A 25,261-nucleotide genomic window follows, 5' to 3' on the forward strand; every position below is an offset into this window, starting at 1 on the left:
AAAGAGAAGACACGTCGCTGGTACCGGAAACGCTCCAACTACTTCCGGTTATTTTTTTTTTTGGCGAGTCGCGGGAAATGCGAACTATCACAGCCACGTACTGCTACATACCGTCAGTAATGTCTCGACCACAGAAAACAGATGGACAAGAAAAGAAACGGCCTCCACCGGTTAAAGTGCTGTCCGGCCAACTGAGAGCTGCAGGGATCCGGTGCAACGTGGACAGCGGGTCCGGATGTGTCATCAGGCTGAGCGGGGGTCGCTCTCTGCTGGTTTCTTTGGTGTGGATGCAGGGCACGGTGCTAGAGGTCCAGCTGGACAGAAACACTGCGCTGTTGCTGGATGAGACGGGCACGTTCACGGTTCAGGGCATTAACAGCGTCCCCAAAGGGAAGCCATGTTTGTCACAAGGTAAGTGCTGTTTGTCTTAGCTTTCCACAAAACAGCGTTGTAAGTGTAAGCGCAACCGTAACAAATTAATTTCTAGAATATTTGGCTTTTTCAAACAATTCTGTATATTTGAAAATAAAAAATATAACACTTACGTAGATGAACCTGAATGTTTTTTTAAACGGGTAAAATAAATTACTATACACAGGGCTCTAGAGTGCGACCATTTTGGGCGCACATGCGACCTAATTTCTCAAAGGTGCAACCAAAAATTAAAGCTGCAAGCAGCATTGCGGGCCCTCGCGCACCTTGCGATCCGCAGGGTCATCGCAGTCTTCTCTCCTATGCTCTCGTCTCCTATACTGTCCTGTGCTATGCTCTCCTCCTCTCATTTCCACAGATATACAACAAACACATGTTTACAACCAAACTTTCCTGCTACCAGTAGGTGGCGCTATGACCGAATCATCCTATTAGCATATATATCTGTTCAGACCCGGGTCCATAGCAGTACTGTAAGATTTTGTCCACATTGCATAAAGTATATGGGTAGTACTGCATAAAACACAGCGAGTTCCTTTGTAATGGCGAATGGTCAACTTTTGAGGCCACTCCCCTGCCACACGGTAATACTTTTGAAAGAGTTTTGGAATGCGTCTATTCCCTATGGTGTCCTGAGTGGACACAGTGAATTTCAGCTCAATTGCATGAAGTATGTGAGGCGTGAAAAGTTTTGAAGCAGGGTCACAAATAGGCAAAAAATGGCCACAAAAGTGAAAATGGCGGACTTCCTGTTGGGTTTGGAGGGGGGGTCCAAGAGACTTTTTTGTGCGTCTTGGGGTGATACACATGTGTGCCAATTTTCATGATCCTGTGTCAAACTGGCCAGCGGGGCTACGCGTTAGGGCAACAAATACAGGGAGTTCCTTTGTAATGGCGAATGGTCAACTTTGAGGCCACGCCCCCACCACACCGTAATACTTTTGTAAGAGTTTTGGAATGCGTCTATTCCCTATGGTGTCCTGAGTGGACACAGTGATTTTCAGCTTGATTGGATGAAGTATGCGAGGCGTGAAAAGTTTTGCAGCAGGGTCACAAATCGCCAAAAATTAACAGAAATTTCAAAATGGCGGACTTCCTGTTGGGTTTGGAGGGGGGGGTCCAAGAGACTTTTTTGTGCATCTTGGGGTGATAAACATGTGTGCCAATTTTCGTGACCCTACTCAAAACAGGCCACAGGGGCAAGCAGAAAAACCTATGAAAACACAACATTTTGTGTAGCCAGTAGGTGGCGCTCTGTCAAAGCCTCAATATTGTTGTATAGATGTGTTTAGGGTCAGACTCTGATCATATATGTGACATTTCGTACAGATCGGACAGAAAACGAAGAAGTTATAGAGACTTTCTGTGTCCTCAGAAATGGTCAAACTTTGAGGCCACGCCCCGGCCACACCGTCAGACTTTTGTAAGAGTTTTGGAATGCGTCTATTCCCTATGGTGTCCTGAGTGGACACGGCGAATTTTAGCTCAATCCGATGAAGTATGCGAGGCGTGAAAAGTTTGGCAGCAGGGTCACACATCGCCAAAAATGGCCACAAACCTTCAAATGGCGGACTTCCTGTTGGGTTTGGACTTTTTTGTGCGTCTTGAGGTGATACATATGTGTGCCAATTTTCATAATCCTGTGTCAAACCGGCCAGAGGGGCTACGCGTTGGGGGCGCTATAGAGCCATTTTTATATGTGCATTTCAAAAGTCAGCAAATTTCAAAATTTTTCGGGCGAATGAATTTTTCTACCAAGTTTGGTGAGTTTTTGGGCATGTTAAGGCCTCCAAAAATGCGATCTCGGAGGGGGAAAAAAAAAAAAAAAAAAAAAAAAAAATAATAATCCTAAGGGTTTCAATAGGGCTCTTGCACCATTCGGTGCTCGGGCCCTAAATATCAGAGGTCGCACCGGTACGACCAGCTGTAAGAGGGAGATACATTCTCCGCGACTCTCAAAAGTCTCCAGCAACAGACACACAACAGGCCCATATCGTGGTCTCAACCAATCAGAGACGGTGAAGGGCGGGACCTCCGTGTGTGTATCTTTGAAAACGTGTCTGCTGCGGTCAGCAGAGACCGAAAATTCAGAAGAAGAACGCGGACATATGCTGCGCAGAGCTGATGCTGTGTGATAAAGCTTGTTCCATACTGCACGAGAACAGAGAGATCTGTTCATGTTACCGAGGTGACGAGAACAAAGTCCGTTTCGGCCCGGACTTTTTAAAACGTGTGTGCAGAACTCATGCGGCCCTCTCACTGTAGCGCGCAGCGCGCGCACACAGAGACAGACCGGGTTTAAAGACGTTTTGCTGCAGAACAGCAGAAACCGCAGTTTAAGTGAACATGTTCGGAGGAGGAAGAGTTGTTGCTACTATGCGGGTTTTGCTAATTTGCTGTTGACCTGAATGAGTGACGATAACGATCCGGTAATGTTCGAAGAAGGGGGGGCGTGACGTGCTTGCAGCATTATAACAGACTGAACAGCAGGTCTGATGGACAGTGTTATCTGACCTGTGTGGTTCATCCATGAAGGCTGATTCACTCTGACTGACAGCAGTCAGCTGGTTTAAGGAGTTATAGAACATGGTTACATGACGAACGCCCATTTAAAAAGTATTGTTATTATCCTGCTATAGCGGACCATTGTCTGCCAGTATGATGTCTGCATACAGCCGCTAAATCTGTAACAGACAGAATGAAAAGTCTGTCAGCTGGAGCTCAACTTTAGAAAGAGAGGAGACACAGGAGAAACTGAGGAAGAGAGGTGAGGAAGATGAGAGAAGAGATACTGTAGCTGCAATAGAAACGTGTTGAAGAAAACAATATATATATATCAATCACAACTATTAAATGAATAAAGGTGTATATAATTTAAATAATTTTTAATTCCCATTGCCAGATAGATAAGTGAGGAGCAACAGCCAGAAAATACAGAGAGAAAGCAAACAGGGAAATGAAGAGTGCTGTAACTTTGAATCTTCATGATGGATTTCTGACAGGCAGACCTGTTGGCTGGTTTGTCCATAATTTGAATAAGTACTATCGGTACATGTATTTATTTATTTTTATTTACCTGTGTTCATTAAACAAGGTCCAAAGTCAGTTTAGGATGATATGTGATTATTAAGCCCGTTCATATTTCCTAGACATCAATTTTTGGACCTCAGTATTTCTAAAACTTTGGCTACAGCCCTGCTAGGCCGTCAGGTAAACAGTGGATGTAGCTGCAGATGATGAGAGAAGATGAAAAAAACTTCTGCATTAAGAAAGGTGTCAAGTTAAGGCCTGATCCATAAAATATATGGACAGCATTTCAAAAACAAACTGCTGTGTGATGCGGTGCACCTAACTTTTGTGCCGGTGCACCCAAGAAAAAAAGGTTAGGCGCATCGGTGCAACCAGTGCAAAAAGTTAGTCTAGAGCCCTGTATACAACAGATTTTTTGTTTCTGCTTCTCCTCAAATTTCAGTCTGTACTACGACGGCGTATTAGGGCCAATGTAAGAAACAAAATACTGACCCGGAAGAGGAGGGGGGGCAAATATTCTCAGATTTAAAGTAGCAAATTTGCTAGAAAAAAACTCGCAAATTTACGGGAAAACCTCAGATATTCTCTGACATTAGGCTATAAAGTCGCAAATCTGGAGAGACGCCGCTTGCTGTCACGGTCGCCGTGGAAAAGCTCATCAAGTTGTGTCAATGCTGTGAAGAAGATAGCACCGTGGATAACCTTTCCTGCTTCAACCTCCCGACCATAGTCAGGGAGCGCAGAGGACGAGCTACGGTGCTCGTGGTTAACCCCCACCGTCACAAACAGCTGGAGTAGCAGAGCACTTTCCTGACCTTGCAGGGCGGCAGCTTTGTTCTCTTATTCTTTACGCTGTACATATACTTCTGGTTAATAAATCGCCCCTCTCTCAAGCTAACAAGTCATCTTCTCTTCCACTCCTACACAAACACGCTGTCCTGTATCCTGCACACACACACAGGTGAGCACACACGTACTCACTGCCTTCCTATTATAAGGCATATAGGCCTACAACTCTCATAACACCATGATAAAAACTTTCAACAGTTGCATTTTATCCAGTTTACATGTACACATAAACCGTGTGCATGTATGCAATGAAGATAACGTCTTGGAAACGCGACATAGTGCATTAAGCCTCAACATTACGTATTCTACTACATCTCTATCATTGAATTCTCTCAGTGAAAAATGTACTTTTGGCTGTTGCAGGAAAATATGTCATGGTAATGGGTGCCATCCAGGCCCTTTCCCCGGAGCCAGTCATCTGCGTGGTGAAGATGGCAGACCTCTCTGAACTGGTTGCACTTCACAGACGGATGTGGAAGCTGGAGGTGGAGGACCTGCAGCAGGTGCTGTCCAGTAGGTCGAGATGAAATGATTTGTGAAACATGCCAAGGGCCGAGCAACAGGCTTGTTCTACACAACAGACTCCTAGTGACTGGAAATGTGTGTTCGTGTTCACAGTACATACATTAGCCAAGGAATGGTGGATTTTGAGTGCACATTAAGGAAAGGTTATGTAACACTTTAAGCCTTTATTCCTCCAACCATATTTTATTTAGGGAGAAATCGTCTTTATACCATTGAATACAGCAAGTATCAATAGTCGATAAATGTTAAGATTTTCCAGCAGTGTGCCCGTTTTGCTCACGGAAAACATTGACCATTATATATAATGCATAAGGATGAAAATGTATGCAATATTTATATATCTTTAATTTTCCAAAGGCCAGTTATACAAAACAGAAAAAAAGTCTGAATACAGATTAAAAAAAGCTTTATTTGATGTGGTGCCCATTACACTGGTAGCACTATTAGATAAATGGAACGTGGAAATGACCAATGGCTGATTAAAATAAAAGCATGTCAAATGAAATCAATATAAGTAATTGATACGGTAAAGGTCATTAACATACACAACCTGCTTGAAAAGACACTTTTTTTAGGGTCAACTTTAAGTATTTGAACATGTCTCGGATCAAGGTTTACACAATGCTATTTCCATCACCAGCTTTAGGTATTCTACTGACTGGTGCATAGCAAAGCTTATGAGTGTCTTACACTCAACTGCTGCTAACAATAACACTCCTTGCAGTTCTGATCAGATCCGATTCTGTAAAAACCATGCTGTGATCAGGCCTGTGTACTTCAGAGGCCCTCACAGAAGATTACCTCACTCAAAACTGAATACTGCATTACTTGCAAATGAGCATGAATACCATCATCACATCATTATTTAATGTCTTTAAGCAGAAAACTGTATTTTCCAAAGTCATTGTCATTGGGTGCTATAAGATGATCTTTTTTGGCTTTGGCTAGTTTCATCAAAAGGAATTCCCTGCGCTCCTTCCACTCTTTTAGCTCCTGCTCTCCGTGTGCCAGCTTACACAAATCATCCTCTGTGCATGTTCCTTTGAGGAACCTGTAAAACACAAATGTCAACCATCTGAATGTAGTGCGATGCAACAGGAGACCCACTGATAATCTTACCTCTCACAAACTTTGAAAGTGCCTGTGGGAAATCGATACTGCCAGCAGTTCTGATCATCCTCAGAGTTGAAAACTCTGTCTTTGTGTTTTTCAGAAGTGATATGCTGCTGCCACTGCTTCTCACTGTTGCAGTTTTTACCACACAGCCAACAGTGATTTCCAGCCTACAAGAACAAAAATGGCATTATTAAAATAGTCAAATGCCCAGGGTTATTTTAATCACATAGCCAATTGCTACATTAAAATACGGTAATTTTGCCAAAATAACCAAGATGCATCTGACATATGATAAGTCGGGACATACTAATTCTTGTTCCTGTACTCTAAGTGCATCCTTTCATGTCCATCTTATTAGATAGTAGCTTATATTCAGTTGTGTTTCAAAATAATATCAGTCCAATATAACTAACCAGATTAAACACTGTTTTTGGTATAAATCATGTTATTACATGGCAAATAATTTACCAGTAGGTGTAGTAGAGTCAGCGAAACCAACAGACTCAACATTTATGATATGAATGCTTCCGAGTCTGTGTAATTCAATACTTAAGTGAAAGGGGCATGTTCAAAATAATAGCAGTGTGGAGTTCAATTAGTGAGGTCACTTATTATGTGTCATTCAGGTGGCCCTTATTTAAGGATGAAGCCAGCACATGCTGTACATGCAATTCTCTCTTAAAACCCGAGAAAGGTGGGTTGTGCCAGACATTGTTCAGAAGAACAGCGTGCTTCAATTAAAACGTTGATTGGAGAAAACGTATAAAGTGCAGAAAATGCTAGGCTGCTCAGCTAAAATGATCTCCAATGCTTTAAAATAGAAAGCCAAACAAGAGAGACATGTAAGAAAATAGCCAGAATGGCAAAGACTCAGCCAATGATCAGCTCCAGGGAGATCAGAGATGATCTGAAGTTACCTGTGAGTACTGTGACAAATAGAAGACGCTTGTGGACTGATGACAGTAAGATTGTTCTTTTTGGGTCCAAGGGCCGCAGACAATTAGTCAGACGACCCCCAAACACTGAAGTCAAGCCACAGTACACTCTGAAGACTGTGAAGCATGGTGGTGCAAGCATCATGATATGGGGATGTTTCTCTTATTATGGTGTTGGGCCTATTTATCGCGTACCAGGGATCATGGATCAATGTGCTTATAAACAAATAAACAAAATACTTGAAGAGGTCATGCTGCCTTATGCTGAAGAGGAAATGCCCTTGAAATGGGTGTTTCAACAAGACAATGACCCCAAACACACCAGTAAACGAGCATCATCTTGGTTCCAGACCTGCCAAATTAAGGTTATGGAGTGGCCAGCCCAATCCCCGGACTTTAATCCAATAGAAAACTTGTGAGGTGACATCAAAAATGCTGTTTCTGGGGAAAAACCAAGAAAATTGTGGACAGTTGTGGAATCTGTTTGCAGGTGCTAGAGGTTGGTTGACTCCATGCAGCACAGATGTAAAGGAGTTCTCAAAAACAAGAGAATTGGACTAAACTAAATATTAGTTAGTAGTAGTTAGTCCAGGGGTGGGCAATTATTTTTTGTGAGGGACAAAGACTTCCATAAAAAAAGCAAAGGGCCACATTTTTTCATAAATAATAAAAATTGGAGACCACTGGCACAGTATCTACCTTTATAAATATGCTCCTGTTACATTTTCATCATTGTAAGAATTAGGGATGTCCCGATCCGATCACGTGATCGGAAATCGGGCCCGATTACGTGATTTCAGATTGATCGGAATCGGATGTTACCTCCCGATCAGGACTCGGATATATATTTATTAGGACTCTCAAAGTTAACGCCTTCTGTGCAGGGTGGCTCTGTGTCCTGTAGTGTAGGGGTATGACTAGGCCTGTCGCGATAAACAATAAATCAATTAATTGCACGATAAATTACATTTGCATGCTGGTTTGTTTTCCTCTCTCTCTCTCCCTCTCGCTGGATGACAAAAGGCGTCACTCCAGTGCGTCGTAGCGTATAAAGGCCGTCGGACTTTATATGGCCCGTGGCTTCTGTCTTAAAATGTGTCAAATCAACAGGTAGTTCTTATTTTTTAACTCATTGTGTAACGTTTACGGGATGTTCTGAGCAGACCACGGTCAGCTCGCTGTCTGCGTCGCCACGGTGCGTCACAGCGCTGCAGGGCTTGGACGTTACAGCAACACAGAGAGCTGTGAAGCTGCACAACACCGTTTCAACACTTTGCCACAATTCACCACGACATTAAACATGCTCATGTATAGAACCTGCTCTCAGAGAGAGTCCGCGTTGTACGAGTGAAGTTCTCTGCCTTCTCACTGGCGGCACTTGCTGCAGCGCCACCCATTCTAGTTCTCTTGCCCAGTCCTCTGGTGCCATCTCTGCTATCAGTTGCTATGTGTTTCTGTCTACATGGTGGCGTTTGTAAAATTCACTGCAGCTGTCTGCACCGGCCTGATGCGCGTACACACATGCAAACGCAAAAGCGTGTGCACACAAGCACATGTGCATACAGGTGAGCCCACTCCCAGAGAGTGCGTGTTGTTTGGCTCTGTTGCTCATGACGTGCTTGTTGGTTTGACTTAACTCCATTGACTATGCTCAGATAAGGTATGGTAATAGGTCTACCACTACTCATAATAATAATATCAACATTAATATTAATATCATTAATAATAACAATAATAATAATGTTGATGATTGGGGGCCTTTCCAGTGTTAAATGTTCTTTAGAAATTAAAGTTTATTGATCTTTGAAAGGGTGTACTTGCATTATATGTTGTTATCATTATATTAGTTGAACATGGTCTCAAAACGACAATATTATCGATTATCGCAATAATTTCTCTTGGCAATGAATCACCCAGCAGAATCTGTTATCATGACAGGCCTAGGTATGACAGTTGCTTTTGGTGCGAGGTCTCGATGAGCTGCTGCATGTCTGAAATCCTATTTACCGCCTTTATAGAGAATCTTGAAAGTATCGGATCGGGACTCGGTATTGGCAGATACTCAAAATCAAATGACTCGGACTCAAAGGCAAAAAAACCTGATCGGGACATCCCTAGTAAGAATCTTTTGCTGTCATTTACTGGTTACTCCTCTGTCCTCCATGTCTACTCTGAGTGTGTGCTGGTTGTATGTTGAAACACACAGTGCAGAGCAGCACAGATGATGTAAAGATATTTTTACAGAAGAAAACCACAAGAGTTAAAGTAAAGTAGCAAATCCCAGAGTTCTGAAAGTCGGGCAAGATCTGAGCTTTTGAAGAGCAGACGGCGATGAAATGTCGGCTGCAGCACCACAGTGACATCTGAATGCGCTATAGCAGCGGTCCCCAACCTTTTTTGCACCACGGACCGGTATCATGTAAAACAATACTTTCACGGACCGGCACAGAAAAAAAAGTGCATACAAAGACAACTCACTCTTATGCTTAATTAGTGGGAGCCTTTGAGCTTTCTCAGCAATGAGGCGGTCCCATCTAGGGATAATGGGAGACATGACACCCGAAGTGTGTTTCTTATGTCCAGTCCACTCCGTAATTTTGTTTTGGCCGTCATTAATTGCTTCAGTCGTTCTTGTTCATGTTTTCTTCCATGGCTTGTCTTTTAATGCAGGGTGCTCGGTCTCGCAGTTTTGAAGGCTTCGTTGCCTCATTTGCGAGTCTGTCGCCACATATCACTCAGAGCGGACTTGGTGTGTGAGAATCACCTGTTGCAATAAATCCGTATTTTAAATAGGACTCCTGATATAGTCTTTTAAATGCGGGTTTCTTTTTCTTTGAAGGGGTAGGCTCCTCTTCTTCTGTCTCCTCGTTAGGCCTTTTCCCCTTTCCGAAGAAGCTCTCCAAAGACGTTTGTTTTTTATTCATTTTTGCTGCTTGTGGGCTTAATTTTGGGGCCGTATCCCGTGACCGAGACAAGCGTCTGGGCAGGTGCTTAAAGGCACAGGCGGATGAATCTGATCGATTTATAAATGAAACAGCTTTCAGACTCAGATAATGAATAATATATGTTTTGCTCAGTCTTTCTGTGCGGCCCGGTACCAAATGACCCACGGACCGGTACCGGTCCCCGGCCCGGTGGTTGGGGACCACTGCGCTATAGGGTTTCTGTGTGCGTTACCATACATTTCAGCATAATCGCGCAGCATTTTTAAAGTGTACACAGCGTGACTGTGTCTCTCCAGAGAGTACCGGTAGATGGGATTACGCAGCACAGCCGCGTGGAAGAGACAAGGAGGGTTGGAATAACGTTACTGGTAATGCCGTGCTCAACAGCTGACTTTGTTTAATATTGTGCGCACATTGAAGATGCAAGCGGGCCTGGTGTGGTTTAGTCATTCACAGGAATGCTAAATCTTAATGTTTTTTAATTTTATTTAGTAAATATTTAAGTATGTGAATGGAAAATGCAGACACTGCTATTTTTTTGAAAATATTTCAATTTCATTTTCTGTAAAGTAATTAAAATATTGATACTTTTTTCTTCATGTTTTGATGTAAAATATAATGTGCAGTGTTCCCAATGAATGAAAATCAAAATATAAGGATTTTTAGCTTCACTCATGCTTTAAAAAACACTGCTATTATTTTGAACACAACTGTAGCTACTTAGCCAGCAGGATAATGCATTTCAATTGGCATTGTTTGTTTAAGTTCTTTGTATAATGTCAAGTAATGAAGGTCAAAGCAACTAGCAGTGCTCAGGCTCTGGTCTATTTCAAGGAATTATTAATTTAATTATATAAATATAATTATATAAGGGCCTGAGCATCGAGTAGTGCAAAAACATTTTCATCTTTCTGTGTGCCTAAAGAATTGCAAATGTGGTGCCAAAACCTGACCCTATAACTGACAGCCTTTAGTTGTCAAATAGCTGTATTTATTTATTACTTATCAAATGTGGCTCAAACTTTGCAAATATGGTGAGAATCCAACCCTGATTAGATATTGTAATATAGACATAGCACCACATACTGCAAAGCACAAAGCTCTTTTGTGTAATTCTGAGTAGGAGAGCAGAGCAGATGATAGGGAAGGAGACTCCAGAGGACCCCGAGGACCTCAAGGTGTACGAGTGCCCAATCATCAATTCTTGCAGATTTTATTTATGATTTCTTCTGTGCAGACTGACTGACATCATTTATGTCAAAGCTGGCACCACGACCTAAACCTTACCGAACCCAGGTGAGGTGAGGGCCCACACCAGGTTTGAGCCATCAACCAGTGCTCCATTTTAGCTTTGGTTGATTTATCTGTGTGCATGTCACATGAATATTTCATGAGACTGTGTAGCATGTACAGGACCAGCCAAAAGCCTGCTCACATGTTGACTTACCACTTCCTCAGCATAGTCTGTTGGCATGTGGATCTGTTTGCCGTTCTCCCTGATTGAATTATTGGAAGTTTCCTCGCCCCAGCCAGGTTTCTGAGACTGCAGCCACTGCTCATAAAGCTGATCCATATCTGGAACTAAATCAGGAAGGGGGAAAAAAAAGAATGAATCAATGTGCCACATGATACGCCAATTAAAAATTCTACCAAAATAAGCTGATCTCTCTGACAAGACTTACTGTTGTTTTCCTTCATGTAGGTCCAAAGGTCTCTTTCTTCTACACTGTGTGCAAATGTGCAATTGCCAATGTACTGACACTTCTTGCCAGCAGTTACATGCATGCAAATCTAACAGAGGTCAAACAGCATTTCATTAAAAACACACAAAGGACAAGCATGTCAAATGATTGAAATCTGCTGGACACGTACCTCAAACTGAGATGGAATTGGTTTTTTGGTTGGAAGCGGTCTTACCGTCGTCCACTTTTTCCTTTCATGGGAGCGTACAAGCACCACCCGTCTGTCTTTAGCCCACCTGAGAAAGAAAAGCAAACTCAGTGGGGATGTAGCGTTTTTTTCCCCTTTTCAAAAGATCTGAAAACACTTACGTGTGTCTTGCCTTGGCCTGGCAATACTTCTTGTTTTTGTCAGCTTCACTTAGTTGACCATTTCTCCAGCACTGGCCACAAACAAACATCATCTTCAGATTTGGAGGCCCAAACCTCCTCTGTGCATTAGAGAGCTGCTGATGAGATTTAAGGGAGGGGTTACAATCTGTGACTTAATACAAATCTGTCAAAACAAAGAGTGCCAAAAGCTTCCTTCAAATGATGCTATAAAAGTTACACTGGTGATGGATGATTTAGGTTAAAGGAAATGTAAAAAAAAAAAAAGTTGAATATTGACAGTTATGCTGTTTATCACAGCCAGTGGCTGTACAGTGTAGATAAAAAGATTTGCCATGTATTGTGTGACCTACTGTTCCATCAAACAAAAAAATATAAGCTTATTTGTTATTAACAATTAAAAAAGAAAAACATATTCTGTCAAAAAACTTTTGTGTCAAAGCTTTAGTTCGCTTGCTCACGCCAGCAGTCACATGACAACTTTTTTTTTTTTAACCCTGAAGGCTTCTTAATTTTTATGTGTAGAAAGTAGGGTTGGGCGGTATTATGGTATACCGGCGGGGCACACCTGTGGCGACGGTATAATTTTTAATACCGCCAATAAAAATAATGCAATCCACTTATTTAAAAGATAAGGATCAAATATTAAACATATTTTATTTGATACCTTGTGTGGTTGAATCCTCAGTTTTATTTCAGTAGTATAATATATTGTACTTTTGAAGACATTTGATTAAGTTTGTGACAGCGCGGAGGTGCACGGCGCACGGCATTTACGTATACCAGGGTACTATGTGGCAGCGTTTGGCGGTATCAAAATTTGAATACCGCCCAACCCTAGTAGAAAGAGTGTAAAAATTGATAGTTAGATATTTAACTCTCTTTTTCTATGATTAGAGCACTACTGATGCCAAGTAATCAAGTCTTAATGCTGGTTTTACCTGTGTTCCTTGCAATGAAGCTGTTGCATTCCAAAACTTCTTTGCTTCTAGGACAATACTTTCATGAGTGATACCTGTATGATAGAAGAAAAAAAATAGTGACAGAAGCATTTGGCAGAAATTCAGTTTTAATACTATATTTGCAAATAATTAGTTTTACCGAGCTCATGCTGCATCATCCAGACCTTCAGCTCGATGAGGCTGTGAGCATAGAAGCAGTCGTCCTCTCTCACACAGCCATAGCGGACTTCATGGCGACAGAGATCCAATTGTGACTGAGGACTTAAGGGTCTGATTTTGGAATAACACACTGTATTCTCTTTCAAAATGTGGACCAGACACCTACGACAAAGTACTCACCATTAGATTATTTCTGTATGCTCTTTTTTTCCACATTTAACTTGCTCAAAATAAATGGATTTTCATAATGACTTTTCCTGAACATATGAGCTTACTTATGATCCTCAAATTCATGCTTTGTCACAGGATGAGAACAAAGTGAGGGGTCATCTTTGTTGGTTTTGCTGATTATTCTGGGCTTGTGGTCAAAGCACACCTGCAACAACATGTGGCAACTATTACAACACAGCACATATTGTATGTGCATTGCAAATTCCTCATTGTATTAACAAATCCATGCAAGGTGGACACAACATACCTCCTGCCACAGCAGTAGTGTTTGTTACAACAACCATTAAACTAAAGTACCACATTAAAAATTCACAATAAATAAATGATAATACACAGTAAAGTGCGAGACTTCTAAAGCACTGGGTTATTATTTATAAAAATTTATTTATAAAAATGTTAACAAACTGAAAAGGGAGCTCCACATGTCATAGAACAAGTGTTTTGCAAATATGTGGAACACCTGCAGATCAGCTTGCTTATTTTTTGTCTCATGACTGCTGGTAACAACTGAGTAATCATGACTTCCTGGTTTTAAATCCCACCAGTGGGTTTGAGGATTCAGAAGTGTAAGTGCCTACTACACTGTGGTGTCTGGTTAAATAAAACAAGTACTCACCCCACACAGAAACATGAATATCCCATGGTGCTCCTGTAAGATTTTGGGAACAGTCAACCTGACATTACAGTTGGGCCCAAAAGGATCGAACAGAAGTTCTCTGGAGATAAATCCTTTCCGTTCCAGAGTCCAAACATCAATCTCTTCCTGGCAATATGCAAATGTGCAGTGGCCAGGGTACAGGCACTCTTTACCAACAGCCACCTCTGAAACAGGCAAGGCCACATTTTAACATTAGCTGCAAGTCCAGACATGAGTGCATCAAAATTTTTTTTTTTACAAAAAACAGCGACAGCCATACGAAGCGGTTGACGATGGATGGATGGAGTGACAGCCATACAGGATATGAAAATTGGAAGCCATATCGGTAATCTCCAAACATATGATAAGAAAAGTCACCTTTGCAAATGTAATAAGGTCCGACATATTGGGTTTTTGTTGGTCTGGGTCGAATAAGCTTCCACATTTTGTCAGTTGAAAGCTTGATTCGGCCAAGTAATACATCCTTTTTGCATTTATGTTCTTCAGTATGAAGTGTGTAATCTAACACTCCAGGCCCTGTGAATATAAAAATAAAAATCCTGTCACACTATTTCCTTATTGTGCAGTTCTTAGCAGCACAACAATTGCCTGTTGTCACCACCACAACACCTCCTTACCAGTTTTGATATAACACATTGAGCAGGCTTGCTTGAATTCATGTGTTTCAGCTAAGGGGTTCTTTGCTAGATCCACAGCAGCGGTGATGCCCTTCACATCAGGCATACCCACAGCCATTCCCATTGGGGTGTCATTATTGTTAAGCTGTAACAAAGAAAAATAACAATGAGTCTATAGCAAAGTTTAAATGAATGGTAGCTCATCACTGATGATAAACATTAATTACCTGTGGAATGAACGGACTTGGAGCATAATCTGAAATTTTTAAAGAAATGCATGAGCTTTTTTAGTCCGATACTGATGGGAGCGTGCAGGGATGGTGAGGTAACATACCTGATTTATAGTCCGATATGGTGAGACTATCCAAGGAGTCCATAGAGGTTGGCAGAGAGTCAAAAGTGTCCATACCGAAATATGTACTCGTCCCAGACTGGTGATATAGAGGTGGCAGTGTTACAGTGCACTGCTGAGAACTGCTGTGGAGAAATGGGTTGATGTGAGGTGACATCAGGAATGGACTTGACATGGAACTGCTCGAGGCAATGCTGGTTGGCAAAGGAAGAGGACCCTTCATCGTGGGAATAAGCTGATGGACGAGACAAACCGTCACACTTGTCACACTTTGAAATATTTTATTAATCAATGAGTCTCTGAACATCTCTGTGCACTGACCATGGATGACTCAGGCCCAGCTTGGTCCAGCAGATCATCAAGGTCATCTCCTATGATGTCGGCATCAAAATCTTGACTAGGTTCCAGTATGGAGCAAGGCTTGCTGGTTCGGCATCCATTAACAAATGTGAGCGCGGGAAGTGGGGCAGAGGTGGGAGTGGATACAGGCAGGGGGATGGACTCAAACCCTGGGGGTTCAGATGTGGATACAGTGGAAATGCTGTTGATGCTGTTGTTTGGATGAAGATCGTCTACCATTGTGTCACTCAGAGGTGAGTGCACTGCCACGGAAGGCTGGAGTGCAGCCGGACCTGGAGCCACAACACTACTATTCTGCGTTAACCGAGGCACTTCTAAAAAAACAGGAGATATAGAATAAATCCAGGGAACCATCTTACTGTGAAGTCCAACTCTAAAAGCAAAGATTTACACTTACCAATTTCTATATCTTCAACTGTGTTTGAACCATGAGAAAACTGGAAATAACAGAATTATTATTGTTCAATGTATTATAGAAGAATGCAGATTTTCTGCTGTCTAAAGGATGTTGCTTACTTTATCACATGAGGAATCTTGATAATTTGATCCTCGCAAAACATTCAAGGCGGGCTAGAAAAAAACAGAAAACAAAAACACCGACATTAATGGAACTCAATATATGAGTATATTTATAAAAATCAGCAGCAAGACCTCTCAAGAATTATAATTATAATTTTTCGCAGTGTTATCATACCTTACTCCTGACATAAGCTTTGCGGATTTTCAATCCCAAAATTTTGGCGAGATCCTGAGTCAGCTGTGTGACACTGGAGTCCTATGGGGAAACAAACACAGCTGGTGTCAAACACAATCACTGTAGAAATTGGGCATTTTACACATCTGACATATCTTGGCATGTGTTTGAGTTTTTGCTATCACTTAAGCTTGATAACAATACCTTCCAACAACTGACAAGAGAAAGCAAGTAGCAAGTTATTTTCCAATACAACTTATATAAAGTAACATGAAAATAAGGGTTTCCCCATAAACATACCAATTTGTGGCGGGCCACCACACAATAAACACCAGTTGCCACAAACTAATTCTGTGTTTTTTTTCCCCCAATGTGATTTGAAAATATAGCGATCCTTCCGTTCATTCAACTCCACTCAACTCTCTCTCTATCCCTCTCATTCACACACACACGCATACATGTATGCACACACACTGACAGCTGATTAACCCACTCCTCCTCTAAGCTCCTCTAAGCCTGACGCCTATAAACTATTGAAGAAAAACCTGAATTAGCGGATATTTGCACAGCGAAGACAGTCAGCGATGGCTGGAGTTCATTCAACATTATCATATTGGAACAACCCACACCATAATTTAGCATAGACAGAGTTGGTAACGCAGCAACAGTTAGGCAATTTAAGGTGAAATGCGGTTACAGTTGAGATAAACTACAGTATATGCCCATAGTCAAATAAAGAACAATAACACCAAAAACGGTTTTATTATTTGAGTTAGTTGCCCTGTCGTACCTTTAGTAGTTCCATATATGCAATTATAGTATTTATGTTATTAATGTATTTATGTGGTTATATTATGCTATTTATTTTACCAAAAAATGTTATTTTGCAATAAGAATCTTCAGCTTCAGCTGTTATTGCAATCCATTCATTGACACAGAATCTAAAGATTGGAACTAAAATACTGGCACCAATGTGCCACCACAAACTGCTAACTGGTCTGTGGGAAACACTGAAAATACTACTCCACATGGATATGGACCATTTTTAATCCATTTGGGGTCTGAATTTTAATCTCCGTGTGGACAGATTAATGGAAATGACAGGATCTCAATCTAAATCGACATATTTTCCAAATTTAACTTGACAGGACAATGAAGCGTGATAGAGCAGCAATGCAAGAACTGTCTGGGATCCTGATGGTGCCTTCAAGTAAGAGAAAACACAGCAACTTTTCTCCTTCAGATTATCTTATTATAAAGATTGTGTGGTTTCTTGAAGTATATATATGAAATATAAAGCCAGTTTTATAAATTATGCTCTTTCATTTACCGTATTTTCACGACTATAAGGCGCACCTAAAAGTCTAAAATTTTCTCAAAAGTCGGCCCTGCGCCTTATAATACGGTGCGCCTTGTGTATGGGTTGAGTACCAGACACGGGGACGTGGTACGTAAACTACGTACGCTGGCAGCAATTCACCAATCAGCTGAACAGTACGTCATACGTACACTACGTACACTAGCAGCGATGAACCAATCAGATGGATACCACGTAACACACAGGTTCAGCTGATTGGTGAATTGCCGCCAGCGTACGTAGTTTACGTACCACGTCCCCGTGTCTGGTACTCAACCCATACACAAGGCGCACCGTATTATAAGGCGCAGGGCCGACTTTTGAGAAAATTTTAGACTTTTAGGTGCGCCTTATAGTCGTGAAAATACGGTAAATGAAAGAGCATAATTTATAAAACTGGCTTTATATTTCATATATATACTTCAAGAAACCACACAATCTTTATAATAAGATAATCTCAATCTCAATCAGCTGAACGCTACGGTACTGGCGCAGCAACTTCCAGCAGATTACAGCTTCCGCGTTATGCAGTGACAACATTGCCAGCAAAAACATCCAGCCCAGCCACATCACCAACATGGATGAAGTCCACCTCACTTTCGACATCCCCGTGAACCAAACTGTGGAGAGAATGGGGACCAGCACAGTATCAATACGGACTGTAGTGGTGGACTGGATGGTAATGGACAGAAACTTCCGCCTATGGAAGAGAAAGACTCTGCCTAAAGAAATGTTTCCAGCAGGAGTCTTTGTTAAGGAGAAATGAGGAGACGAGGAGAAAATGGAAGAGTGGCTCAGGGAAGTTTATGTAAAGAGACCGGATGGTTTTTTTCACGCATCACCCTCGCTGCTGATCCGCGACTCCGCGTACGCCCGTCTTAATGCTGGTGTAAAAATACAGGCGAAGCAGATGAATTCATAGCTTGCCGTTATCCCGGGAGGGTTAACAAAGAACTCCAACCGCTGGACATCGGCGTAAACAGGGCGTTCAAAGTAAAGTTGCGAGCGGCATAGGAGCGACGGATGGCCGACAGCGAGCACAGCTTTACTGGGAGGCAGCGCCGGGCGAGTTACGTCAGTTATGTGAATGGATTGTGGACACATGGGCTCATGTTTCTGCAGTGACTGTTGCCCGAGCTTTTGTGAAAGCCGGCATAATTTCCGAACAATAATAATAATAATTTCCGAACAGCCAGCCGGCAACGTGTGTGACTGTGACTCTGACAGCGATGAGAGGGAAGCTGGCAGGTTTGAACTCGCGCAGTTGTTTCCTGTTTATTGTTGTAATAAATATTCTGTCAGCCACTGGTAAGGATGAATTAGGAATCACTGTGGTGCATCTGATTAAAATGCGGGACAACGTATATCCGAAGATGGTCTTTATTTATTAATAAAGTGTAAAGATAAAGCTGGAATCACAACAGGCATTCAGCAGCAGCCACTGTTCTGCCCATAGAAACACACACGCTGTTTCTCTGTCGCTGCCACCGTCGAGAGAGAGGCTTCACCGGCTCCTCGCTGATATCCAGCCGGTTTTTACTGAATTTACGTACTGGTATGTTTTAGCGTAACCCGCGCCTTATAGTACAGTGCACCTTGTATATGCGCTGAGGACAGAAATAGACAGTGTAACTGACACTGCGCCTTATAATGCGGTGCGCCTTATGGTCGCGAAAATACGGTAATTAAAAATCTCAATCCTTGAAAGAGATACGTATAAAGACTCAGCTGTAGTATAAAGAAAAATCCACTAATGCTTTGTTTTCTATTGGAACTAAAGTTTGGTTCCCATGAGGGTGGGGTTTATGGCCTGGCATTAGCAACCTGGGGCCATATTCACAAAGATTCCTAGCGCTAGGAGTTTCCCTAAGTGGTGAAATTCTATGAAAATTCTTAGAATGATGACGTTTTCTAAGAATATTCCCCTCATAATTAAGACTAAATCCTAGTAAAGATAAAAGAGGTCTTAAGATAAAAAAACTGTTGAGAGTGGATAGGAGGACTTTTATAATGTTTAATAGTTACTTGAACAGGGAGAACATGACGGAGCGAGAGAGAGGAGAAACGTTCCCCAAACTATGAATGACGCTGAACTCATAAAACGCTACAGATTACGAGCTTCACTCCTAACGGAAACAAATAATCTTTGTGTATACGGCCTCCATCACTGTCCAATCAATGCTGCTTATATATTAGGAATGCATTCTCATGTTGTTCTGTCAACCAATCACATCTTCTAAAACAATGTGTCACACATAGCAACAGGGTCAAACATGCCTACTCACTAAGATCAAACTTTTAGTCTGCTCCTTCCTCAGAGTCACTCTGAGAATGTTCTTAAATCACTTTTAAGCTAGGAGTCCTTACTAAGATTTTTTAGGCTAAGATAAGAGGAGATTCTAAGAATCTTTGTGAATACGGCCTCTGGTGTCTTTAGGTAGTCCGGATTGGATTTCCAGTTTCCATATATGAAAAATTACCTTACTATATAGACACGACCCTTACCTGAGGCACTGCAAGAGAGCATTTGGCAACAGCCTCATAAGCCTCTTGATGTCGCCCCATCTCTTTCAAGGCTTTTGCTTTTCTGTAGAGCGCTTTGTTGTTCCCTTCATTCAACTGAAGAGCCTTTTCACAGTCTTCTAGTGCCTGGTCATACAGTCCCTGTGAATGGAAAAACAAAACATTTCAGAGATAGCAAGGCCTCCCTGAAACCACAGTGCTGTAGTGAACACACAACAGAATCTTCCCTTTACTATAAACTGACTAATTGAGTTTAAACTTGGGATTGAAAATGAGGTATTGGTCATTCGAAACTCCAAAAAGACTGCATGTCAGAAAGCAGTCCGACACATAATATCCATTAAATCCATGTTTTATCAAATGAGGTTTTGAACGGCCTGAAGAGATGAGACTTTTGTGAGCCTATCCATTTCCCCATAATTCCAGTCTTTGTGCTAACTTAAACTCACCGTGTAGCTATCGACATGACAGATCTTACTAATCAATGTTTTTTTTTTAAAGTTGTTAAGCCCATTTCAAAAAATATCACACGATTTGACAACACAACACACACTAACTGAACTGACTGTTTAGAAATATTAAAAATAATTATGTTTCTTTAAATTCAACTTCATCTGTCTAAAATCAAAGCATGAAGCATGGTCCCTGAACCAGCAAAACGATCATGTCCTCTGTTATAAATCTATTACTGCTGGCAAGGTAGTTCCTAAGAAAATAAATAACAATAATGTCAGCCACACCCTGTCTAGTCAAATTAAAATGCCTGTTGCAGCACTAAATAAAACTGCAAATGCAAAATACGTCAATGGGGATGCTTCTCTAAGAGTCCATGCATGCCCTTCAAAACTACTGAAGTACTGCAAAGTGACGCTGTGTGATTGACAACTCAGAGGTAGGATGTCAAATAAATGCTGACATTTCCCCATGTAGGTGTCTTATTTTGTTTTAGGCAACTCGAGGAGTCATGTGAGAGAGAAGCGATGGTTGTCAAGTGCGTCACACCTACTTACCGGAACAATATTTAGGTATGCTGCAGCTCGATTTGCATACAGCTTTTCTAGTAAACCTGTTGGAATACAGATTTCTTCTGAATCAGCATACTCGGCTATGCTCAGTGCTTCAGTATACATCTCAATGGATTTTGTCCATTCGCCTTCTTTAAACACATCATTTCCTTCTCCAAACAGATTCCAAACAAGGTCCTTTATAAAAACCTGGCAATTAAACAGAAAATACATACATATAAATATAAATTTAGGAGATGAGAGGTTGCCTATCATGTTCCTAAAGCCTTTTATACAGAGTGGCAGTGCTGATGCATGAAAGAAAGCAAGCACACCCACATTTAAATTTACATGCTTACCTCATACTGCTCTTGACTTCCAGGAAAAGGAAGCGTTGATCTAAAAGGGAAAAAAAAAACAAAAAAGAAAAAGATCAAGTTACAACCTTACAAATTGACAGCTGTACAAGATGATATAACTGAGTGAAAAATCACAACCATCCAGTACAAAGTAGTCCTGTCACTAAGTTAGCAATTAACAAAAAAATTGTTTGTTAACTTAAGACATTTGCTAATATGCTATTTGTATATACTGTATATTATTGTATTCTGGCCAGGGAAACACCAGATTTGATAAGGTGACTAGAAAGTGTCATAGGCTGTGTGTGTGTGTGCAGGTGCTTACTGCTGAATGCAAACAAGTCAACAAAAGCAAGCTTCTGTAAACACCAGAATCAACATGGATAAATTGCATTCAATTTTATTATCACATTAAGCAACACCAGCAGCATGCCAAAATATGGACAATCATCAAACTGACCAGTAAATGTCTAAATGTATCAAAATGCTCAGTAAATTACCAAGTATTTCCTTAAAAAAATCCCTACTAATTGAAGTGGCAGGCTTTGTGCTTACATCTTAGACAATGTGACACAACAATGATGTGCACTGTAGTATTTTAAGTATCACTTTTGTTTGGAGAATAAAAGAACCACTGTCAGATTACATGAAATAAATCACTCAGATGCCTGGCAGAGCTCTGTAAACTGCCTGACACATGAATACACATATATGGTATGCACTTTAATAACAAAACCTAAAGCCAATAATCAGCTGTCTCACTGACCTCCAGCTGATATAGACAACAATGCACCAGGGGTGGACAGTTTGCATTTGTTTTGACTAGAAGAAAAAACAGTTTTACCTTCTCAATCATAGAATGTGTGTATTATTTTGAATAAAACTGTTTTGTTTTGTGTTTGAAGTGTATATAAATGAGAGGTCCAACAGTCAATTACTAGGGATGCACCGAATTTTTGGTGCATTTTCGGTTTTCGGCCGAAACACTTTTTTTTACTGAAACAACTTGGCCAAAACAGGAAGTGGTGATGACGTGACATCCAGCATGTGTGAGGTGTCTTTTTTTTTGCTCCATTTGAGCAGCTAACTAAAGAGATCCACTCCTCTGATGCACCTGCAGCTGACGTTATTCTTTTAAACACAGCACTAAAGCGTCTTCTAAGCAAAGCGGTGGGGACGGACCGCGGAGTAAAAACATTGAAAAGTACACTCGTAGTCCGTCAGCACGCGTCTCCCTGAGATCTGCTCAGATCCTCTGCACTTGATTGCGACGGTATTGATCCCGTTAATACAGATCATACTTGTGGGAATAAAGCAGCGCGCACGATCCAGGCCGCGTGGATGCAGAGAACCGCTTGGAGACCGAGGAGCGCACAGCGCGCCCTCGCTGTCTGATGTGTTCAGTCAGATCCTGCAGTAGAGTGCCTCAAAAAATCACAGACTGTTCTGTTCGGATTTACTATATATGTGACATCAGATTTATTTTTCTGCTGGACATTTTTTTAATTTGACAAAATGTTTATTTGGTTCTATTTAAATAAGATGTACACATAATGTACACATAAGTGGGGTCAAGCTAAGATGTGCTAAATTAAGACGATTATATGTATGGGGAAAGCTACAAACAGGGGATTCCCCACATAATAACAACCAGTGACCTAACCCACACTTACTGGATAAACTGCAGGCCTTTCTGAATCTCCTGCCAGCGACTCCTTCTGTCCTGACACGCTCCGGACATGTTTGCGTGTTTAAATACCCTTTCTCCTCAGTCAGCACCTGAAATCAAACAGCATTATATTAAATACTGAAAATAAAAACTTAAAAACAGACAGAGAGTGACAAAATAAACTCTAATAACACAGTAATTCGTTATAATTAATCAATAGAATGTACCACAGGTTGGGTGACAGCTCCTTTACTCTAAACAGTGATTTCATTCTTATTGCCTTCAATGTTTCCAACTTCCGCATTTAGTAATGACGCCACACGTTTAGTTCCGGAAATTAAGATGAAACCTTTTGTTAGCTTGTAGGCTTATAATGTTGACAGAACGACCATTCGCTTGTTACAGCAACAACACAAACTACAAGTTGAAAGATGTTGACAATATAAGGGTCGGTTAGTAGCCTTGTGGAAATTTTCAAACTTAGCATTCGAAAGCAAGACGTCCATTATCGGACGACAGATCCAAAATACTGGCAAACAGGCACACGTTTTACCTTACACTAATAAAGGTAATTTATCCTCAATACAAAATACCTTCTAGTCAACCATATAACACCATGGTCAGGTATTTATTGTGTGTTTCAAACTGCAGCCACCGCGCATATAACTGCTAAGTAAAGCCGTCAACACTGCCCGATTACTCGATATCAAATATCTGTAGTTATCCTGACATTTTTTCAAAACTGGCTGCTAATCAGTGGACGATTTTGTTTATAAGTGAGAATAATAGTTGTGTTAACAGGTTAACAGGATGGGCGCAATCCCATTACGCTACGTATAGAGAATACAAACTTTATTTCGGAAAACAAATTGCGTGTTAAAAAGCTTCCGCCGATGAACAATCATTTCTTTTTCAAAACGCCAGTGTCCGCAGAGAAAAGGCTCCATTAAGTCAACTTTAACAGAGGATGAAACCGTTGATAATTTGTCCGACAATGGATGCATGACATTTAGCGCACGTGTGTTACCCGCGGCCGGGGACAATCAGCTATCACCATTTGCTAGCAAATGTTAGCAAATTCTAGCTTGAACATTTCAACATATACCACCATTGAATAATTGCAAACCAATAACTAAAACACATTTTTCTGGGCGTGGGAAGCACGCGAACAAAACTAGCAACACAATGTTGTTTTCCAGCTAAGTTTCTAGGAAGTAGACTAAACTAAACAAAGCGTAGGTATGTCCAAGTTGAACTAGTTCCTCAACGCAAACAATAGCGAGCTAGAGATGTTTGGCTTCTAGGCGAGACGGCGTAAATACAACAGGAATTATTTAACAGTTAATGCTGTTCTCACTTACATGGATGGGTCTCTATTCCAACCAAACCTTGCGTCGGTTAACAGAAGCAGAAAAATATTTCGTTTTAACTGAAAGAACTTGGCTAACTGTAATATCGGTGAAGGCCGCCCTTTGCTTTCTCTTCTTCTACTACTTTAATGTGAGTGAGCTAAAACTGACTCCAGCGCCCTCTGCTGCCCTCTAGAGGTAAAGGAAGGCCAGTGTCAACAAAAAAAGGGACTTACTACTGTATTGGCTTTAAAAAACAACAAAAAAACAAATACGAAACAAAATATACCACAAACATATTTTTTAGGAAAGATTTTTTGATTTTTCAAGAAGATAAATAAGTGTTATGTATTGTAATGTTTTCTGCCTAAATACTGTATATGCCTTATTGAATGATCACTAACACTACTGTATTCAGCATATTAGCACAGCCCCCCTTTTTTCTATATATCACAAATAGGAAAATAGCAGTGTTTGATACTGACAAAAATTGTCCTTGATATTTCTCAGACTAAAACATAGTTTGTGTTGTTTTCATTTAATCATAAAAAATGTAAAATCATTCATTCAGATATTGTTTTATCTCTTCAAGGAGTCTGAAATAAAGATTGTGTAGATTATGTTCTCTTCAGTTCACTTCACATTTGCCAAGTTTTACCCACTAACATTAACTTTCCAGCCATGGCTGATAATCCTGGCTGTTGTCTGGCAGTGGATGTACTGCTGGGACTGGAACAGATATGCAGGGAGAGATGGGTGTGCTTTGTGATGCAGTGCATCCTAGCAAATGTAGGAGGCGCTTATCTCATGTTCTAGGGAAACATCACTGAGGAGCTGAAGCATAGCAAAAAGAATGAAAAAAAATCTGTCCCCAGCTATCAAATCCTAAAGGGTGTGTCTTTTATGATTTAGCAGCCCTACTATTATCACATTATGGATGACAACAGAGCCGAGCTGAAAATATACTCTCAGAAAACATAATACAAAGATGAGGTGGATAGATATACAACACAATTCAAGCTATTTCCTGACTGGGTCTCAAATTTGTCAGCTAAACAATTTCAGC

General features: G+C 41.0%; 2 protein-coding genes across 3 annotated transcripts; one reads left to right on the forward strand and one right to left on the reverse strand.

Moving 5' to 3' along the window:
• Positions 1 to 77: 77 nt before the first annotated feature.
• On the forward strand, positions 78 to 5,099 carry rmi2 (RecQ mediated genome instability 2). Its single transcript, XM_028411978.1, has 2 exons — positions 78 to 411; positions 4,675 to 5,099. Exons 1-2 carry the CDS (start codon positions 78 to 80, stop codon positions 4,836 to 4,838), a joined length of 498 nt encoding a protein of 165 aa, XP_028267779.1. The 3' UTR covers positions 4,839 to 5,099.
• Positions 5,100 to 5,225: 126 nt separating this feature from the next.
• Positions 5,226 to 24,349, reverse strand: zc3h7a (zinc finger CCCH-type containing 7A). Of its 2 annotated transcripts, none has more exons than XM_028411977.1 (23): positions 24,208 to 24,349; positions 22,851 to 22,956; positions 21,178 to 21,217; positions 20,825 to 21,028; positions 19,797 to 19,955; positions 15,935 to 16,015; positions 15,757 to 15,810; positions 15,638 to 15,677; positions 15,202 to 15,554; positions 14,863 to 15,115; positions 14,756 to 14,784; positions 14,529 to 14,673; positions 14,269 to 14,427; positions 13,870 to 14,075; positions 13,298 to 13,398; positions 13,003 to 13,184; positions 12,843 to 12,916; positions 11,884 to 12,017; positions 11,705 to 11,810; positions 11,515 to 11,623; positions 11,280 to 11,413; positions 5,956 to 6,119; positions 5,226 to 5,887 (listed from the first exon to the last, which is right to left on the reverse strand). In XM_028411977.1, exons 2-23 carry the CDS (start codon positions 22,916 to 22,918, stop codon positions 5,698 to 5,700), a joined length of 2,985 nt encoding a protein of 994 aa, XP_028267778.1. In that variant the 5' UTR covers positions 22,919 to 22,956; positions 24,208 to 24,349; the 3' UTR covers positions 5,226 to 5,697. The 2 variants fall into 2 exon arrangements, with proteins under 2 accessions (XP_028267778.1, XP_028267777.1); XM_028411976.1 differs by having other exon boundaries at positions 11,884 to 12,020.
• Positions 24,350 to 25,261: the final 912 nt, after the last annotated feature.

Source organism: Parambassis ranga, chromosome 8 (assembly GCF_900634625.1).
Source record: "Parambassis ranga chromosome 8, fParRan2.1, whole genome shotgun sequence".
In the NCBI taxonomy this organism is placed as follows: domain Eukaryota; kingdom Metazoa; phylum Chordata; class Actinopteri; family Ambassidae; genus Parambassis; species Parambassis ranga.